The 17,072-nt window shown below is 37.3% G+C and overlaps 1 protein-coding gene across 2 annotated transcripts in view; it reads left to right on the forward strand.

Moving 5' to 3' along the window:
- Positions 1–262: 262 nt before the first annotated feature.
- The window catches only part of LOC109157113 (angelicin synthase-like), a 68,301-nt gene continuing 51,491 nt past the window's right edge, over positions 263–17,072 (forward strand). Inside the window, exons 1-2 of one of the 2 annotated variants that reach the window (XM_019304997.1) lie at positions 263–1,253; positions 2,345–3,018. In XM_019304997.1, coding sequence (XP_019160542.1) covers positions 300–1,253; positions 2,345–2,971 — 1,581 coding nt within the window. In that variant the 5' untranslated portion in view covers positions 263–299 and the 3' untranslated portion in view covers positions 2,972–3,018. Of the gene's footprint in view, positions 1,254–2,344; positions 3,462–17,072 lie in introns of those variants that run through there. The other variant, XM_019304996.1, reaches the window with a different exon arrangement.

Here is a 17,072-nt window from a genome sequence, read left to right on the forward strand (position 1 = left end):
TGCCTTTACTAAAAATAGGAAAAGTCATGAGAGGACTAAAAATATTTAAAAAATAATAGTCTGGGATGTTAAATGACAAAAACAATAGTCTGGGACTAAAATTAGAATTGCCATCAAAGACAAGGTACCTCTGGTGGAATTACCTCTTTTTTATAATATTAAGTTTAGAATTAGTATCTAAAATATATATATTTAAAAAGTACATTAAAGGTGTTATTAAATACAAAAAATTGAATTAGGACAGATGGGGTATCTATTTAAGACTCTTGCAAGGATAAACGTTCCAACACCACAGAGAAATGGCTTCTCCAGTACTGAAACTTTTGAGCACAGAGATGGAAACCTTAGCTCTATTCACGTTCTCAGTACTGCTCCTTTCAGCAGTACTGTGGGTTTATGCGAAGTTTAAAACCAAGAAAGCCCCGCCATTGCCACCGGGGCCGCTCGGCTTCCCCGTGGTGGGATACTTGCCTTTTCTCCGCCCCAATTTACACCACCACTTCACAGACCTCGCCCAAAAGTACGGCCCCATCTTCAAGCTCCAACTTGGGAGGCGCCTTGTTGTGGTAGTCAACTCACCCTCCATTGCCAAAGAGGTGGTACGCGATCACGACGCTGTTTTCGCTAACCGCGACCCGCCGATAGCAGGAATTATCGGCACGTATGGCGGCCGTGATATTCTCTGGTCCCCAAACGGCACCTACTGGCGCGACATCCGCAAGGTGTTTGTACGGGAGATGCTGAGCAGCGCCAACCTCCGAGCGTGCTACGAGCACCGGAGAGAAGAGGTTAGAAAGGCCATTAAAAGTGTGAAATCGAAGATAGGTGAGCCTGTCAACATTGGGGAATTGGCTTCTTCGACTGTAATAAATGTTGTGACGAGAATGATCTGGGGAAGTACGTTGGGATCTGATGAAGCAAAGAATGAAGAAATTGGAGGAGAGTTTAGGGAGTTAATGGGGGAGTTTGTGGGTATGCTGGGCGAGCCTAATATCTCTGATTTCTTCCCCTGGCTTGCTAGATTCGATTTGCAGGGGATAAAGGCAAAGATGGAGGTTATGAGAAATGCTGTGGACAATATTTTGGAACCCATCATTAAGGAAGGTGTAAGGATAGTTTCTGAGAAATCTAGGAGTGTGAGCAAGGCAAAGGGTGACGAAAAGAAGGATTTTCTGCAGATCCTTTTAGAGCTGAAGGAGCGTGATGACGCTGGGAGATCATTGGATGTCCAAGCAATCAAGGCATTGTTGCTGGTATGTCATCCGTTGAAAACTCGCTTACTTTCAAGTCTTTTTGTACTTAGTTGAGTTATTGACTTTGATGGTTTAACCTAATTGAGTCATCGGTTGTTAGAATAAAAGATTAAATTGAGTAAAAGTGATATAGTCTATTAGTCTAGGACTAAATTGGGTATTAACCACGGTAATCGATGACTAATTTTAGTAAAATCACTATAGTTGAAGACTAAATTTTGCATTAATAAAGAAGAAATTACTAAGTTATAGTTACAGATGGCTCAATTAGGTAGGTAAAATCATCGAAGTCAAGTACTTAATTAAGCACCAAAAAAAAAAAAAAAAGACATTTAAGCAGTGTTGCAAAAATCGACGCCTAGGCGCTAGGCGGTGGGAGGCCGCCGCGAGAAATGGCCTCGGCGGCCTCCTCGGCGGCCGGCTAGGCGGCCGTGAGATTTTTTTTTTTTTTGAAAATGTGGAAAAAGTTTCGGAAGGCATAACTTTTTTATGTATTTAGATGGTTTAAACAATCTTTTTGAACAATTTTACAACCACTTTCGTAAATAGTTTCTAAGAAATAACTATGAAAACTTTATGTTTTATTACTAAATTTTAAAAAATTTTATTTTTAATTAAAAAAATTTTAAAAAAAAATTAAAAATAAAATAAAAAATCGGCGCCTAGGTGCTAGGCGCCCCTAGGCGGCAAGGGGGCGCCTAACATTTTTTGCAACATTGCATTTAAGACTTAATCGAAAAAAATCACTATAATCGATAACTAAATTGAGTATTAAATTATTGTTTTTTTTTTTTGGGTGTATGAAGTATTGTTTATGCTTCAATTGGCTGGTATGTTTGAATCTACTAAAAGTGCTTCAAGTAAATCAAACAAATTACTTCAAGTAATATAAAATTTAAAAGTCATTATTTTGGACAGAAGGAAGGGGTGGTTTAAAAGTTTGTTTAAAAGTCTATATTACAGCTAGCTGCTTATTACTTTGTTACTTTTTCTTTTTTTTTTTTTTTTTTTTTTTTTTCTTTTTTTTTTTTTTCCTTTTTTTAACACAGTTTACTTCTTCTTTTAACTTGTATAGTTTACTATGTATATAGGATATTGTGATAGGGGGGACAGACACCACAGCCACAATGGTGGAGTGGGTTATGACAATATTACTTGATACTCCAGAGATAATGAAAAAGGTCCAGAAGGAATTAGAGGAGATTGTAGGAATAAACAATATTGTTGAAGAGGTCCATCTACCAAAACTCAGCTATTTGGATGCAGTTGTGAAGGAGACATTCCGTTTATTCCCAGCATTACCATTTCTAGTCCCCAGGTGCCCAACTCAAACTACACAAGTTGGCCGATACACAATTCCTAAGGGCACTAGAGTCTTTCTGAATATGTATGCAATACATAGAGACCCTCAACTTTGGGACAATCCTATGGAGTTTAGGCCTGAAAGGTTCCTTAACCAAACTTCTAGTGTAGATTATACAGGCAATGATCATAGGTTTTTGCCATTTGGATCTGGAAGGAGAATTTGTGCCGGCATTTCCTTGGCAGAGAAAATGCTTATTTATATTTTGAGTTCATTGTTGCATTCCTTTGACTGGCATCTTCCTAAAGGTGAAAATCTTGACCTATCTGATAAATTTGGAATAGTCACTAAGAAAAATGTTTCCTTGATTATTGTGCCAGCAATGAGGTTATCTAAATCCGAGCTTTATCAATAATCTTATAGAAATATGCCTTTTATGTAAATAGCATAATGGGGTGCCAAGTGCCATCATCTATGTTTGTATGTGATGGATACCCCTAGTAGGGTACCCAGTCAGGTGTGCCCCTAGGCGGTCAGGAGATCGCGACCTGATTACTTAAAGAATTGGGAGGGCCTCGGTAGCCTATCTCCGGCCCGCCACTTGTTTAGCTCGCCAGTCGGGCCAATTGAGCAACCAGACTAGGTATTTGGAGGGGTCTCGACTAGGTGCCGCGCTCAAGGATGGTGGAAGAAAATTTGTCGGAGATTCTTTCTAACTTTGGCGCGAGAATTTCCTTTTTTAATATTAGGAAGCTTATCTAGTTGATGGGAAACTTTCGTAAGTTCAATTTTGTTAATTTCTTCTTCCTTTCCTTTTTTCAAGGCACATAATCTTGTATAAATACCCTACGGGGTCACATTGTAATGGGTTTTGAGGTTAATGCAAGCACAATTACTCTGTCAAATTTCTCTTTCAACTTTTTTTTAACGTTTTTAAGGTAGTGTTGGCCCGCCGTCCGCCTACCCTAAGTTGTAAAACCAACATTGACATCGTCTATGGGGATCGATACAAAAGGTCATGTTTCTAAACTTTGCTAATGGCATGCCTAGATGCAATAGACGTTCTGGAAACGCTGTCGTCGTAGTCAACACCACTGTCACCGTCGTTGTCAGCGCCAAAGCTCGAGCTGCCTCCCATCGTGCTTCCGTCGGGGATCTTCGAGAACAATTAAGCCGCCACAATTCCGATGAGAGGTCGGCAGCACGTATCGCATGTACTGTCGCACTGCCTAATGAGGTGCCGATGGAAATTCCTCCCCCGCCGGCAACATAGGCCATTCCGACTATCGCGGTGGTGATGGTTCGTATGTTAGATGTGTGTGAGCGTGAGAGAGGTTTAGCCGTCAACTTTGCTTGGCCACATATGACTTGGAATAGAAGAAATGGCACATTAAACACAAGTTTTCACCTAAGATACAAGCTCTAAAACAAGCATAAACACAAGATTATGCTCAATATCATCAAGAACAACAAGAATACATATAATGAAGTTTAAAATAGTTTTCATGGACATAGGGTTACCTTCTTAGCTAACAAAACACCCAAAGCTCTTCTAGATCATCCTAGCATGTCATCATCCACTTGATCCTCTTTAAACCTTCAAAACCTAACATGCAAATAAGATATAGATTTAGAGATATGAAGAAATGAAGAATGGAAAAAGTGTAGAAGCTAAAATCTTACCACTCCTTAGCTCAAAATATTATAAAGTTGCTTTCTTGACTTGATTTCTTGAGTAGGAAATAAAGAATAGTTTTGGTAGGGAAAATGGTGTAGAGTGGCATGAAAGACGAGAGAAGGGATGAGTATTTTATGTTTAGTCTTGCTAGGAAAATGAAGACATATATAATAGTGTATATACATTGTATTATAAGAATGATATATGAGTTATAAACAATCATTATTGTGTGGACCATATTTGGTCTACTGTAAAATAATGTACATTCAGTACAAAAACAATATACATTCAGTACAAAAATAATGTACATTGTATTTAAAGGATGTACATTATTTTTGTTCTGAGTGTATATTATATTGTATAATGTACATTCAGTATAAAAATATTGTACATTTAATATATTAAAAATATACTTTTTGTTATGGTTCACAAAACATTGTGTGGACCATATTCCAAACAATAATTTGCTAGTTATAAGTGTATGGGCTATCTCATAATATAAAGGATTTAAAGTGGGCCTTAAAGGAAGATAAGGAACAATAATATATATCATATATTATAAGACTAGGCCCACCATTTAATATTTATAGACTTGAAAGCTAAGGCCGTTATATATATACAATCGTTATGCTCTGGACCCGTATCAAGCATGCATAATTTTATCACTTAATGTTCATATTGTAAATTTATAATGTCAGAGCTCTGTGTTCATAATTCCATAACTGTATATTTATAATTGCATAACTGTACATTCATAATTCCGTAACTGTACATTCATAATTCAATAACTGTAAAATCATAATTTTCAAAGCTCCATGTTCACAATTTTAAAGCTCTATGTTCATAATTTTATCACTATATGTTCGTAATTGTAAGTTAATAATGTCAAAATTCTGTATTTATAATTTTATAACTTACATTCATAATGTTATAACTGTACATTCATAATGTCATAACTGTACATTCATAATCCCATAATTGTACATTCATAATGGCACAAACGAATAACGTCGTTAACGGCGTTAACAGCGAGACAAAATAATTTTTTTTTTGGAATAAGGGTCAAATTAGCCACTGAACTACACACACAAATGCAATTAGGCCATCCAACTAAAAAAACATGCAATTAGCCCCTTAAATAAGCCAAAATCTTGCAATTGGGTCAAAAGTGACTGGTTATTCAGGTTTACAGCTGACGTGGCGGTTAACATTTAATAAATTATTTTATTTTATTAATTTAAATATTAAATTAAAAAAAAAAACAAAACAAAACAAAACCCAACCCCACCCATCCCCCTTTGTCTCCTATTGGAGACAAAGCCTCCACTTCGTCGCCCACGGGAGACCAAGTTTACAGTTCGTCTCCGGTAAGAGCTCTGTTTGGCACTAAAGTGGTGGAGAGAATATTCAATTTTGAATGCTGTGAGTGTGCTATTTGAAGAATTAAATATCAAAATTGGTTGCTTTTCATTGAATTTTGATTCACTATTTATAAAAAAAAAAAAAAAAATACTTCGTATTCTGTTTTTCCTGAAGTCTACATTTGGCCAATATATATACAGTCAATCTCTTCTCTTTTCCTTCTTTGCGTCCAACAAGAAGATTTTGAGCGAATCATCTCCTGCAAATTCTTGAAAACTATATGACCGAGTGTCATTCCTCACAGCATAATAAACATTGTTTCAAATATTGTTTTTGTTTTTTCTTCTTTTATTATGATGAATGGAGAGGAGGAGATATTTCGACAATAAGCATGTGTAGACGAAGTTTGCCGGCCAGTGATGAAGTGCGTCTACAGTCTACAATTTGTCTCTGGCCGTTAGGAGGGCAGGGGTAGGGTGGTTTTTTTTTTTTTTTTTTTTTTTTTTTTTTTTTTTTTTTAATTTTTTTCTATTTTTTAATATTTAAAATTAATAAAGTAAAATAATATATTAATGGTTAACCGCCACGTCGGCGGTTAACCTGAATAACCAGTCACTTTTGACCCAATTGCAAGATTTTGGCTTATTCAGGGGGCTAATTGCATGTTTTTTTAGTTGGATGGCCTAATTGCATTTGTGTGTATAGTTCAGTGACTAATTTGACCCTTATTCCTTTTTTTTTTTAACTGGAATGACGCGTTTTTCTTAAAAACGACGTCGTTTTGGACTCGTGTCCACAATGCATTGTGGACACGGGTCCAGGGCATAATTTGCCCAATATTATTTTATTTAAATAAGTACTTTAAAGTATATCAAGGCAAGATTAAATTAGAACTGTTCATGCATAGATAATTGAATGTTGAACTTGCGTATTTAAATAGGTAATTCTATATCTACAAATGCAAGATAATATAGTCAAGATTGATTATAATGTTGGAAAAATTAGCTTAAAATGGCATAAAATGGCATATTAAGTGGCTATTTTGTGGTACAATTATCAGTGGGGTCCACTTCCGATTTGGGTCGGGTCAAAGTGGATTCGGATTCTTCGTAGTAAGACGAAGATATTGATATATTGTACGCTCAAAACGGATAATGGGTGAATGAGATATTGATTCTCAAAGTAGACCCATTTAAGTTGGGAAATGAAGGGAAAATGTAGGACTTTGTCCCACATTGGTTTGGAAACAAGATTTGCCCCCCTTATATACATGAGCTCTTTTCAAGGTTGTAGAATTGTATAGCATAGAGGCTCTCTCGCGCGGGGGGGGGGGGGGGGGGTGCAAATCAAAATCCAACTAGAGGACATCAAAAAGGCTTGAAATCAAGCCCGAGCTCGCGTGCGCCGGCACCTGCGGGCACGAATGTCGTCCAGAAATGGGCTGGCCTTGCGGGCTAAGTCAAAACCGAACCGAGCACCTACTCTCGTGTGTAGCACGAGAGGTTGTGGTGCACCGAGAGCACAACTCTCGTGTATCTGTGACCACGAGAGTAGTGCACTCTCGGGTTGCACCACGGTGCACCGAGAGCACAACTCTCGTGTATCTGTGACCACGAGAGTAGTGCACTCTCGGGTTGCACCACAGTGCACACGAGAGATGTACTCTCGTGTTGCCTGGTCCGTGTGCTCTCGTGTGAACCTGCACCCCAACGGTCTGAAACCCGAAAGTTCAGCCTGTTGTACAGATTAAACTCTACGGAATTAATACTGTTTTAATTCCAATTTTAAATTCTGAGTTTAATCCTACTTAGTGGTGACCGTTACAGGTGTTACACAATTGGTTTTAACACCAATTTAATTGCCATGTTGAATGCTATCACTCTAACATCCCTATATAAAGAGAGGTAGAAGCAGTAGCATTTTACACAGTGAGAAACAAAGGAATTCCAGTAACTTTTCATCTCAAAACTTCTGCTTCTACTCTCTTCTTTAGCCAATCTGTGTTCCAGCTTTGCTTTGTTTGCCGGGTTCCTTGCTTAGGTGCTTAAACAAGGAATCGTAGCACGTTTTATCTTGGGAAACCTAGGCTACAACGCTCCTAGCACTTGTGGGAGGTAGCAAATAAGGTTTTAAGGAAAAGAACTTCGTGTTCGAACTCGTGCTAAATCCCTACCCAAACACTCAACCTTTTCCTTCCCAATTCTTTCTGTTTTCCCATATAATATTAATCTTTCCGTAGGATTATTATTATTTTGGGATTTTACAACCATATTATCCAACAATCTTAAAACCTTATATCCGTTTCCCGTTGGTTGTTTATCTATAATTTCCTAGAAGAAATGGAGAATCCAGTTTTGCCAGCTCTCGGGGAGGAGAATGTTGTTGAGAACAACAGTGGTGGGAATGGCAATAATATTGCTAATTCCCAGGCTACACCAGTGAACGTTGGTTCACAAGATGGTGGGAGCACCGAGGGATATATTCCCATGACTCGGGTACCTACGGTACCGAGTGGTTCGGCCGAAAGACCGGAGAAATTCACCGGTATTGGATCGAATTTCAAAAGGTGGCAACAAAAGATGTTGTTCTACCTAGCAACTCTCGGCTTGGCGAGATTTTTGACCGAGAAGGTTCCCGAACTAAGGGAACAGGATGCCCAATCCGTGATGGCAGTTGACTATTGGAAGGATTCGGACTTCCTATGCCGAAACTACATCCTAAATGGATTGTGTGATGCATTATACGATGTATATCGCAAGATTGGCATAGCGAAAGCGCTGTGGGAAGCCTTGGATCATAAATACCGAAGTGAGGATGCCGGCGCAAAGAAATTTGTGGTTGGCCGATTCCTTGACTTCAATATGGTTGATTCCAAAACCGTGCTAAGTCAAGTTGAAGATTTACAACTAATCTTTGATGAAATCCGTGACGAAGGCATGACGTTGAGTGAAGCCTTCCTAGTGGGATCTGTTATCCACTTGCTGCCTCCAGGGTGGAAGGACTTCAAGAATTACCTTAAGCATAAGCGAAAGGAAATGAACCTGGAGGACCTGATCCAGCGACTCCGAATTGAGGAGGGGAACAAGACGAATGATGGAAGAAATTCTGTCACTATTGGTGCTAAAGCCAATGTTGTGGAGCATGCTAAAAACTCCAAGAAGAACAAGAAGGACAAGCAAAAGCTAGGTCCGAAAGGAGGCATTACCAAGAAGAAATTTCATGGAAAATGCTTCAATTGTGGCAAGACTGGCCACAAGTCCTCTGAGTGCAATGTTCCAAAGAAGAAGAACAAGAGTTCTGAAGCCAACATGGTTGAGGAAAGCAATCAGAAGGAGGTCGAGATTAGCCTTTCGGCTATAGTGACCGAGGTGAACCTCGTGGACTCTAACCCACGAGAGTGGTTCATCGACACTGGTGCAACAAGGCATTTGTGTTGCAACCGAGAAATGTTCAACACCTTTGAGACCGTTGAGGGCGAGAAGGTTTGGATGGGAAACTCTGCTCAGTCTGCTGTGGAAGGTGTGAGCAAGGTGGTTCTGAAGATGACTTCCGGGAAGGAACTGACGTTGAACAACGTGCTGTATGTTCCAGAGCTGAGGAAGAATCTGGTGTCTGGCTCACTGTTGAACAAGCATGGCTTTCGCATGGTGTTCGAGTCAGACAAGGTTGTTTTGTCTAAGTTAGGAATGTTTGTAGGCAAAGGTTATGTAACTGATGGGCTTTTTAAGCTCAATGTAATGCCTATTATCATGAATAAGAGCAAAGTTAATTCCGTTTACTTGCTTGAGTCTTCCAATTTGTGGCATGGTAGACTAGGTCACGTTAATTATAATTCTATACGTAGATTAATTAACATGGACCATATTCCTAATTTTCAAATTAACACAAATAACAAATGTGAAATTTGTGTTGAGGCAAAATTAACGAAAGTACCTTTCAAATCGGTTGAAAGGGAAACTGAACCACTAGAATTAATCCATAGTGATTTGTGCGATTTTAGATCGATACAAACGACAGGTGGTAATAAATATTTTATCACATTTATCGACGATAGCACACGTTATTGCTATGTGTATTTGCTTAAAAGCAAGTACGAAGCCTTGGAAAAATTCATTCTTTATAAGAATGAAGTTGAAAACCAACTTAATCGTAAGATTAAGAAAGTTAGAAGCGATCGAGGTGGTGAGTACGAAGCACCTATTGGTGACTTCTGTGCGAGTGTAGGTATAATACACGAGCGTACTGCACCTTACTCACCTCAATCGAACGGTGTTGCCGAACGAAAGAATCGTACATTGAAAGATATGATGAATGCGATGCTTATAAGTTCGGGCCTACCTCAAGACGCGTGGGGTGAGGCTATTTTGACAAGTAATTACCTTTTAAATAAGGTACCCCACAAGAAGCTTGATTAGACTCCTTATGAGCAGTGGAACGGTAGGAAACCTTCCTACCAGTACCTGAAAGTGTGGGGGTGTCTTGCCAAAGTTTTGGTGCCAACACCTAAGAAAGTAAAGATAGGTCCTAAGACGGTGGACTGTATCTTTATTGGCTATGCACATAATAGTAGTGCTTATCGGTTCTTAGTACACGAGTCCCATAATCCGGACGTACACGAGAACACGATAATAGAATCAAGGAATGCATCTTTCTTTGAAAATGTATTTCCTTGTAGGTCCAATGAGGGACCGAGTTCGTCAAAACGAACGTTTGACGAAGCTATGGATAATGATAGTGGGGAATCCGAGAGAGAACCCGAGCTCGAGCCAAGACGCAGTAAGCGGGCGAGAGTTGGAAAATCATTTGGTCCTGATTTTCTAACTTACTTGTTGGAGTACGATTCGAGTACTCTAACTTGTTTATTAGAAAATGAACCCGATCTTCTATCTTGTTTGATAGAAAACGAGCCTCGAACATACGGAGAAGTCGTGACTTCTGTAGAAGGACCAATGTGGAAAGAGGCTATTAAAAGTGAAGTGGATTCTATTTTACAGAATCACACTTGGGAACTTGTTGATCTTCCTCCGGGTAGTAAACCCTTAGGATCCAAGTGGGTCTTTAAAAGGAAGATGAAACCCGATGGTTCCATCGAGAAGTATAAGGCTAGGCTTGTAATCAAGGGTTACAGGCAACGCGAGGGCCTTGATTACTTCGACACGTATTCTCCCGTGACGAGAATAAATTCCATTAGAATGATACTTGCTATAGCCGCGCTGCGGAATTTGGAAGTTCATCAAATGGACGTTAAAACCGCTTTCCTAAATGGCGAACTAGATGAGGAAATCTATATGGAACAACCCGAAGGGCTCGTGGTTCCGGGCCAAGAAAGGAAAGTGTGTAAGTTGGTTAAATCGCTATATGGTTTAAAACAAGCGCCTAAGCAATGGCACGAGAAGTTTGACCATGCGATGTTAACTAATGGGTTTAAAATAAATGAAAGTGACAAATGTGTCTACGTTAAGGAAACGATAGACGGTTATGTCATTCTTTGTTTATACGTAGACGACATGCTCATCGTTGGTAGTAACGATCGAATGATCAAGTCTACCAAAAACATGTTAAATACGAGATTTGACATGAAGGATATGGGTTTGGCTGATTTAATCCTCGGGATTAGAATCATTAGAAGACCTGATGGTCTGGTGTTAAGCCAACCACATTATATTGATAAAATCCTTGAAAAATTTAACAAGGATAATCATCAAGGGACTAGGACGCCATTAGATCGAAGCGTTCATCTAACCAAGAACCACGGAGAGTGTATTTCTCAAGTAGAATATGCTCGGGTTATTGGTAGTTTGATGTATCTAATGAGCTGTACTAGGCCAGATATTGCCTTTGCGGTTAGTAAACTCAGTAGATATACGAGTAACCCCGGTGCCATGCACTGGACGACAATAGTGAAGGTTCTGAAATACTTAAGGTATACTCGAGACCTTGGACTGCACTATGTGAGATATCCTGCTGTGCTTGAAGGGTATAGCGACGCTAGCTGGATATCTGATATTAAGGACTCTAAGTCCACGAGTGGCTACGTGTTTACACTAGCCGGTGCAGCCGTTGCATGGAAATCCTCTAAACAGACCGTGATAGCTAGATCCACGATGGAATCTGAGCTGATAGCCTTGGACAAATGTTGTGAAGAGGCTGAATGGCTACGCCATTTTTTAGAGGATATTCCTAATTGGGAAAGACCTGTACCTCCAATGTGTGTGCATTGCGATAGTCAAGCTGCAATTGGACGAGTACAGAATCATATGTATAATGGTAAGTCTAGACATGTGCGTCGTAGACATAATACCATTAGACAACTTCTCACAACTGGTGTTGTCTCGATTGACTACGTAAAGTCAGAAGACAATATAGCGGATCCGCTAACCAAAGGGTTATGTAGAGTAGCTGTGGAGAAGTTGAGACGAGGAATGGGTCTAAAGCCCTTGGTATAAGTTCTATAGTGGACACCCAACCTAGCTGGCACCTAGGTTCAATAGGACAACTAAATTATGGAATGGAGCGTGTCACTGTGGGGGTCTCGGATTCCCTACCACTCCTCGTTAGAAACAGTGACTCCCGCACAAGGTTAGCATGTTAAATGCTTTAGTGATTCGAATGTCGGTTGACATATGTGAGTATGCGGGATACTCGGGAAAGAATCACCTATGTGAGAGAGAAGTGAGGGTCGCTTCAAAGGAGAATTGACTGGCACAATTCTTCACAAACTCTTGCAGAACCAGGAATGGTGACCCACGACCAAAATGGGCACAATCATGAGAACAAAGCATGGTTGGGAGGTTCCTGTGTGAGATATGTCATCGTATCACTCTAACATCCCTATATAAAGAGAGGTAGAAGCAGTAGCATTTTACATAGTGAGAAAAAAAGGAATTCCAGTAACTTTTCATCTCAAAACTTCTGCTTCTACTCTCTTCTTTAGCCAATCTGTGTTCCAGCTTTGCTTTGTTTGCCGGGTTCCTTGTTTAGGTGCTTAAACAAGGAATCGTAGCACGTTTTATCCTGGGAAACCTAGGCTACAACGCTCCTAGCACTTGTGGGAGGTAGCAAATAAGGTTTTAAGGAAAAGAACTTCGTGTTCGAACTCGTGCTAAATCCCTACCCAAACACTCAACCTTTTCCTTCCCAATTCTTTCTGTTTTCCCATATAATATTAATCTTTCCGTAGGATTATTATTATTATTTTGGGATTTTACAACCATATTACCCAACATATAATTGTCAATAAAATAATTGTAGAGATATGGTTGAAACCAAATACGGGATGTAAGGGAGAGCAAATAAAAATTAGGGCATAAAATATTAAATATATAATAATATTGAAGAGCTAACTGCTGATTACCAAACAAGGACATTGCGAGGTAGTTTTCCACTTCAATTTGTTGTGTGATTTGAATACTCTTTTTGTCAATAAATTTCCCAAGTAGTTAATATGATTGGCTTAATTATATATATATATATACATATATATATATATATATATATATATATATATATATATATATTTTAAACAATTATTATTATTATTATTATTATTATTATTATTATTATTATTATTATTATTATTATTATTATTATTATTATTATTATTATATGTATACCTTTAGATCATTTTACATGTTAATCTAAATAGCTAATTTTTTCAAATATCTTTTTACCAACCGTAGATATAATTCGCTGGTCAAATCCGCTAATATAATCCGCTAACGCTAACCGCTAACTGCTGATTGTCGAACAAGGACATTGCGAGATAGTTCTGACTTCAATTTGTTGTGTAATTTGAATACTCTCTTTGTCAACAAATCACTCAACTAGTTAATATGATTGGCTTTATTAATTATATTTTTTTTTTAATTTTTTCATGGTATTAATAAAATACTTGGTAAATAAATATATATCATTATTTTGTATTATAACTTTGATATTTAATTAAAAAATAGTGCACAAAAAAAAATATAATAGACAATGTAGTGAATATAATCAATTGATGAATTTGAATGTAAAAAATTTTTACATTGAAGAAAAATAAAGACAATATAACTTATAAAATTACTTCTCTGAATTAATTTATTGATAATGAATAATTTTTTTAAAAAAAGACATTGTAGGGACAATGTAGCGAATATAATCAATTGATGAATTTGAATGTAAAGAATTTTTATATTGATGAAAAATAAATACAATATAACTAATGAGATTATTTCTCTTATTTAATTTATTAATAATGGATAGGATTTTTTTTTTTTTGAATAAAGACATTGTAGACACATAATTCTAAATTAAAGAAATGCATATGTATTATTTTTGTTGTAGCTACTAAATTATTATTTAATTTAATAAGAGTAAAATAGAGTACTAATTATGCCAACTTTAATTGGGATGGGGTTCGAACCTAAGACTTTTCTTATTGAAATCAACGAGTAAGTTAACGGTGAACTAACAGAAATTAAAAAGATAATATTTAACGGAAAAGTTGGGATGGGGTTCGAACCTAAGACCTTTCTTATTGAAATCAACGAGTAAGTTAACGGTGAACTAACAGAAATTAAAAAGATAATATTTAACAGAAAAGTTAATGGATAATCATATTCATTAAGAATTAATTAGAAAATGTTAAGGAAAAATTAAAATCTGATCAATCTGAGTCATTCATTTGATTAAAAAATTTGACCGTCATTTTTTCTATCCATTATAGGTCTAACTCTCTTAAGCTCTTATTAATATACTAGTTTTTTAGGTGCATTGCGCGATTAGGATAATGCCCAATGTTTTTTTTTTTTTTTTTTTTAATAAGTACTTTAAAGTATATCAAGGCAAGATTATATTGGAATTGTTCATGCATAGATATTGAATGTTAAATTTGCGTATTTAAGTATGCAATTCTAAGTTTACAAATGCAAGATAATATAGTCAAGATTGATTATAATTGGCAATACAATAATTGTATAGGTATGGTTGAAACCAAATACAAGGCATAAGGGAGAGCAAATAAAAATTAGGGCATAAAATATTAAATATATACTAATATTGAAGAGCTAATTGCTGATTGCCAACCAAAAACATTGCGAGATAGTTTCCCACTTTAAATTATTGTGTGATTTGAATACTCTTTTTGTCAATGAATTCCCTAAGTAGTTAATATGATTGGCTTAATTATATATTTTTTATTTTTTTAAAACAATTATATATATATATATATATATATATATATATATATATATATATATATATATACTAGTATTTAACCCGTGCGATGCACGGTATAAAAAATATAAGCATAAATATTATGGTCTCATATCAATCGTTATTATTAATTAATAATAATAGAACAAAAAATTAATCAAAGTTACAAATTATTAAAAGCTTATTTGTAAATCACATTAGTGGTTGACTTACAACATTTTAAACAATTTAGATGGCTAACTCTTGAAGCTGCAACATACTACATACAATAATGTATGTATATATTTTATACGAAAAATCCGTAATTAAGATAGAAATGCCGAAGGACCATAAGTGCTCAATTAGAATGTTTAAGACTAAATGTGACAAAACTATTATATTCAAAAGATTTCAGATGGTATTAACTCATAATAATAATTACAATCATAAATTCATAATCTCTTAAAAAAATAAAAACAAATTATAATCATAAGAGTTTATTACCGATTTGGTCCCTTGACTATTGCGAAATTACCGATTTGGTCCTGGACTATATTTCTTACCCAATTAAGTCCTCCAACTATCAAAAAGTTAACCAATTTGGTCTTCAGTTGAGTTAGCCGTCAAACATCTGTTAATTTGAAGGCTAGTTTCGGGATTTTCCTTCACCTGCGCCATCAGTGCTCCATCATCGCATCTTCTACAATCTCCTCTGTGTTCTCCTTCTACAATTCCCCAAATCTCAAGGTCCGTACTTCCTTCCTCTTCCCCTTCATTTTCTTTCCTTCAAATATTAACTTCATTATTGTATGTCTATTTTTCATCCACAATCGATATAAGCAACTAACAAAGTTTAACGCCATGATTTGAATAGAAGAATCGAAGTTTATCAGTTGAAAACTTGAAATACAGACTGCCTTTTTTTTTTTTATTCCCAAGTTAAAATAATGCAGCTAAAATTTTGGGATTTTTTTTTTTCTTTTCTTTTCTGTGAAATTGAAGCAGATCGAGGTATGCACATGAATTGGAACTGAACGTTGAGTGATGGGAAGATTATCATCTTATGCTGTTGAAATTCTACTGCACCGTTACTTTAGTGTGATAATGCAGGCAGTTGATTCTTTTAAATTATCCCATGATTTGGGAATTTTCGATAATTGGCGGCGGCATCACCGATTCTCTGTACAGGTATTATTGTTATCATGCTTTTTTGATGTTTTAGCATGCTACGCTGGTGTCTTTGCCCAGTTTACATAGATTGTATTGCTGCAAATTAAAGTAAGATTGGAAAGAGTAAATTACAGTGCATCTCCATTCGCCTTCTCGAAGTACCCTTCGACGGAACAGAGCACGGGCTCCCGCCGGACGCCGAGACCGCCGACGTTCACTCTTACGATGTCGGGCTATGCCTCCTCGAACTCTCTCCTTCCCTCGAGCCTGCCTTCAGAACATTACTCGCCGATGTGATTCAAGAACGGGGGGCTCCGGCCGCTCTGCGTCGTAGCGTACTTCTTTTTCGGGTGGATGGCCGCCGTGGCGCGCGAGTTCGGAATCTTCCACGCTATTTTCAGCGGCGACGCCGAAGTTTTTCACGTCACTCAGTTATCTCCCAGCTTCGCCATAGCAGACGGAGCTGACCGTTCCTCCGTTTTCCAGCGAAAAAATCTTCCGATATGGGCGGATTCCAATGGGCTCTTGTTCGACATCGGCAAGCTCTGTACTTTACATATCTTTTGGTTCACAGAGCACAATCTCAGCAACCCATATCAGATATAAATGGCGCACTCATGACGCAGGTGAAGGAAAATTCCGAAATTAGCCTCCAAATTAACAGTTTTTTGACGGCAGACTCAACTAAAACCAAATTGGTTAACTTTTTGATAATTAGAGGACTTAATTGGGTAAGAAATATAGTCGAGGACCAAATCGGTAATTTAACAATAGTCAAGGGATCAAATCGGTAATAAACTCTAATCATAATAATAATAATGGGTCGAAGCCCATATCTATACCTAGCCCAAAAAAGATTCAGCCCATATGTATAACCCACCTCCCCCAACCCGAATCAAGCCAGCCATTCTCTCCACTCACCTTCTTCTTCACTGAAATCTCCTAAATTCCATCTACCTACACTATTCTGGAAAGCAACGCCGTTTCACTATATCATCGCTCGATGCTAAGATCTTCAACCCAAAAGTCCATTACAAACTTTGCTTCTACCTCCATGAACTCAAGAACCCTAAACCTAATGGTAGAAAATTCCATAATAAGGGGTTTCAGCCAAAAAATCTCTTCAAAATTT

The sequence above is a fragment of the Ipomoea nil genome, unplaced genomic scaffold (assembly GCF_001879475.1).
Source record: "Ipomoea nil cultivar Tokyo-kokei standard unplaced genomic scaffold, Asagao_1.1 scaffold2761, whole genome shotgun sequence".
Taxonomy (NCBI): Eukaryota; Viridiplantae; Streptophyta; class Magnoliopsida; order Solanales; family Convolvulaceae; genus Ipomoea; species Ipomoea nil.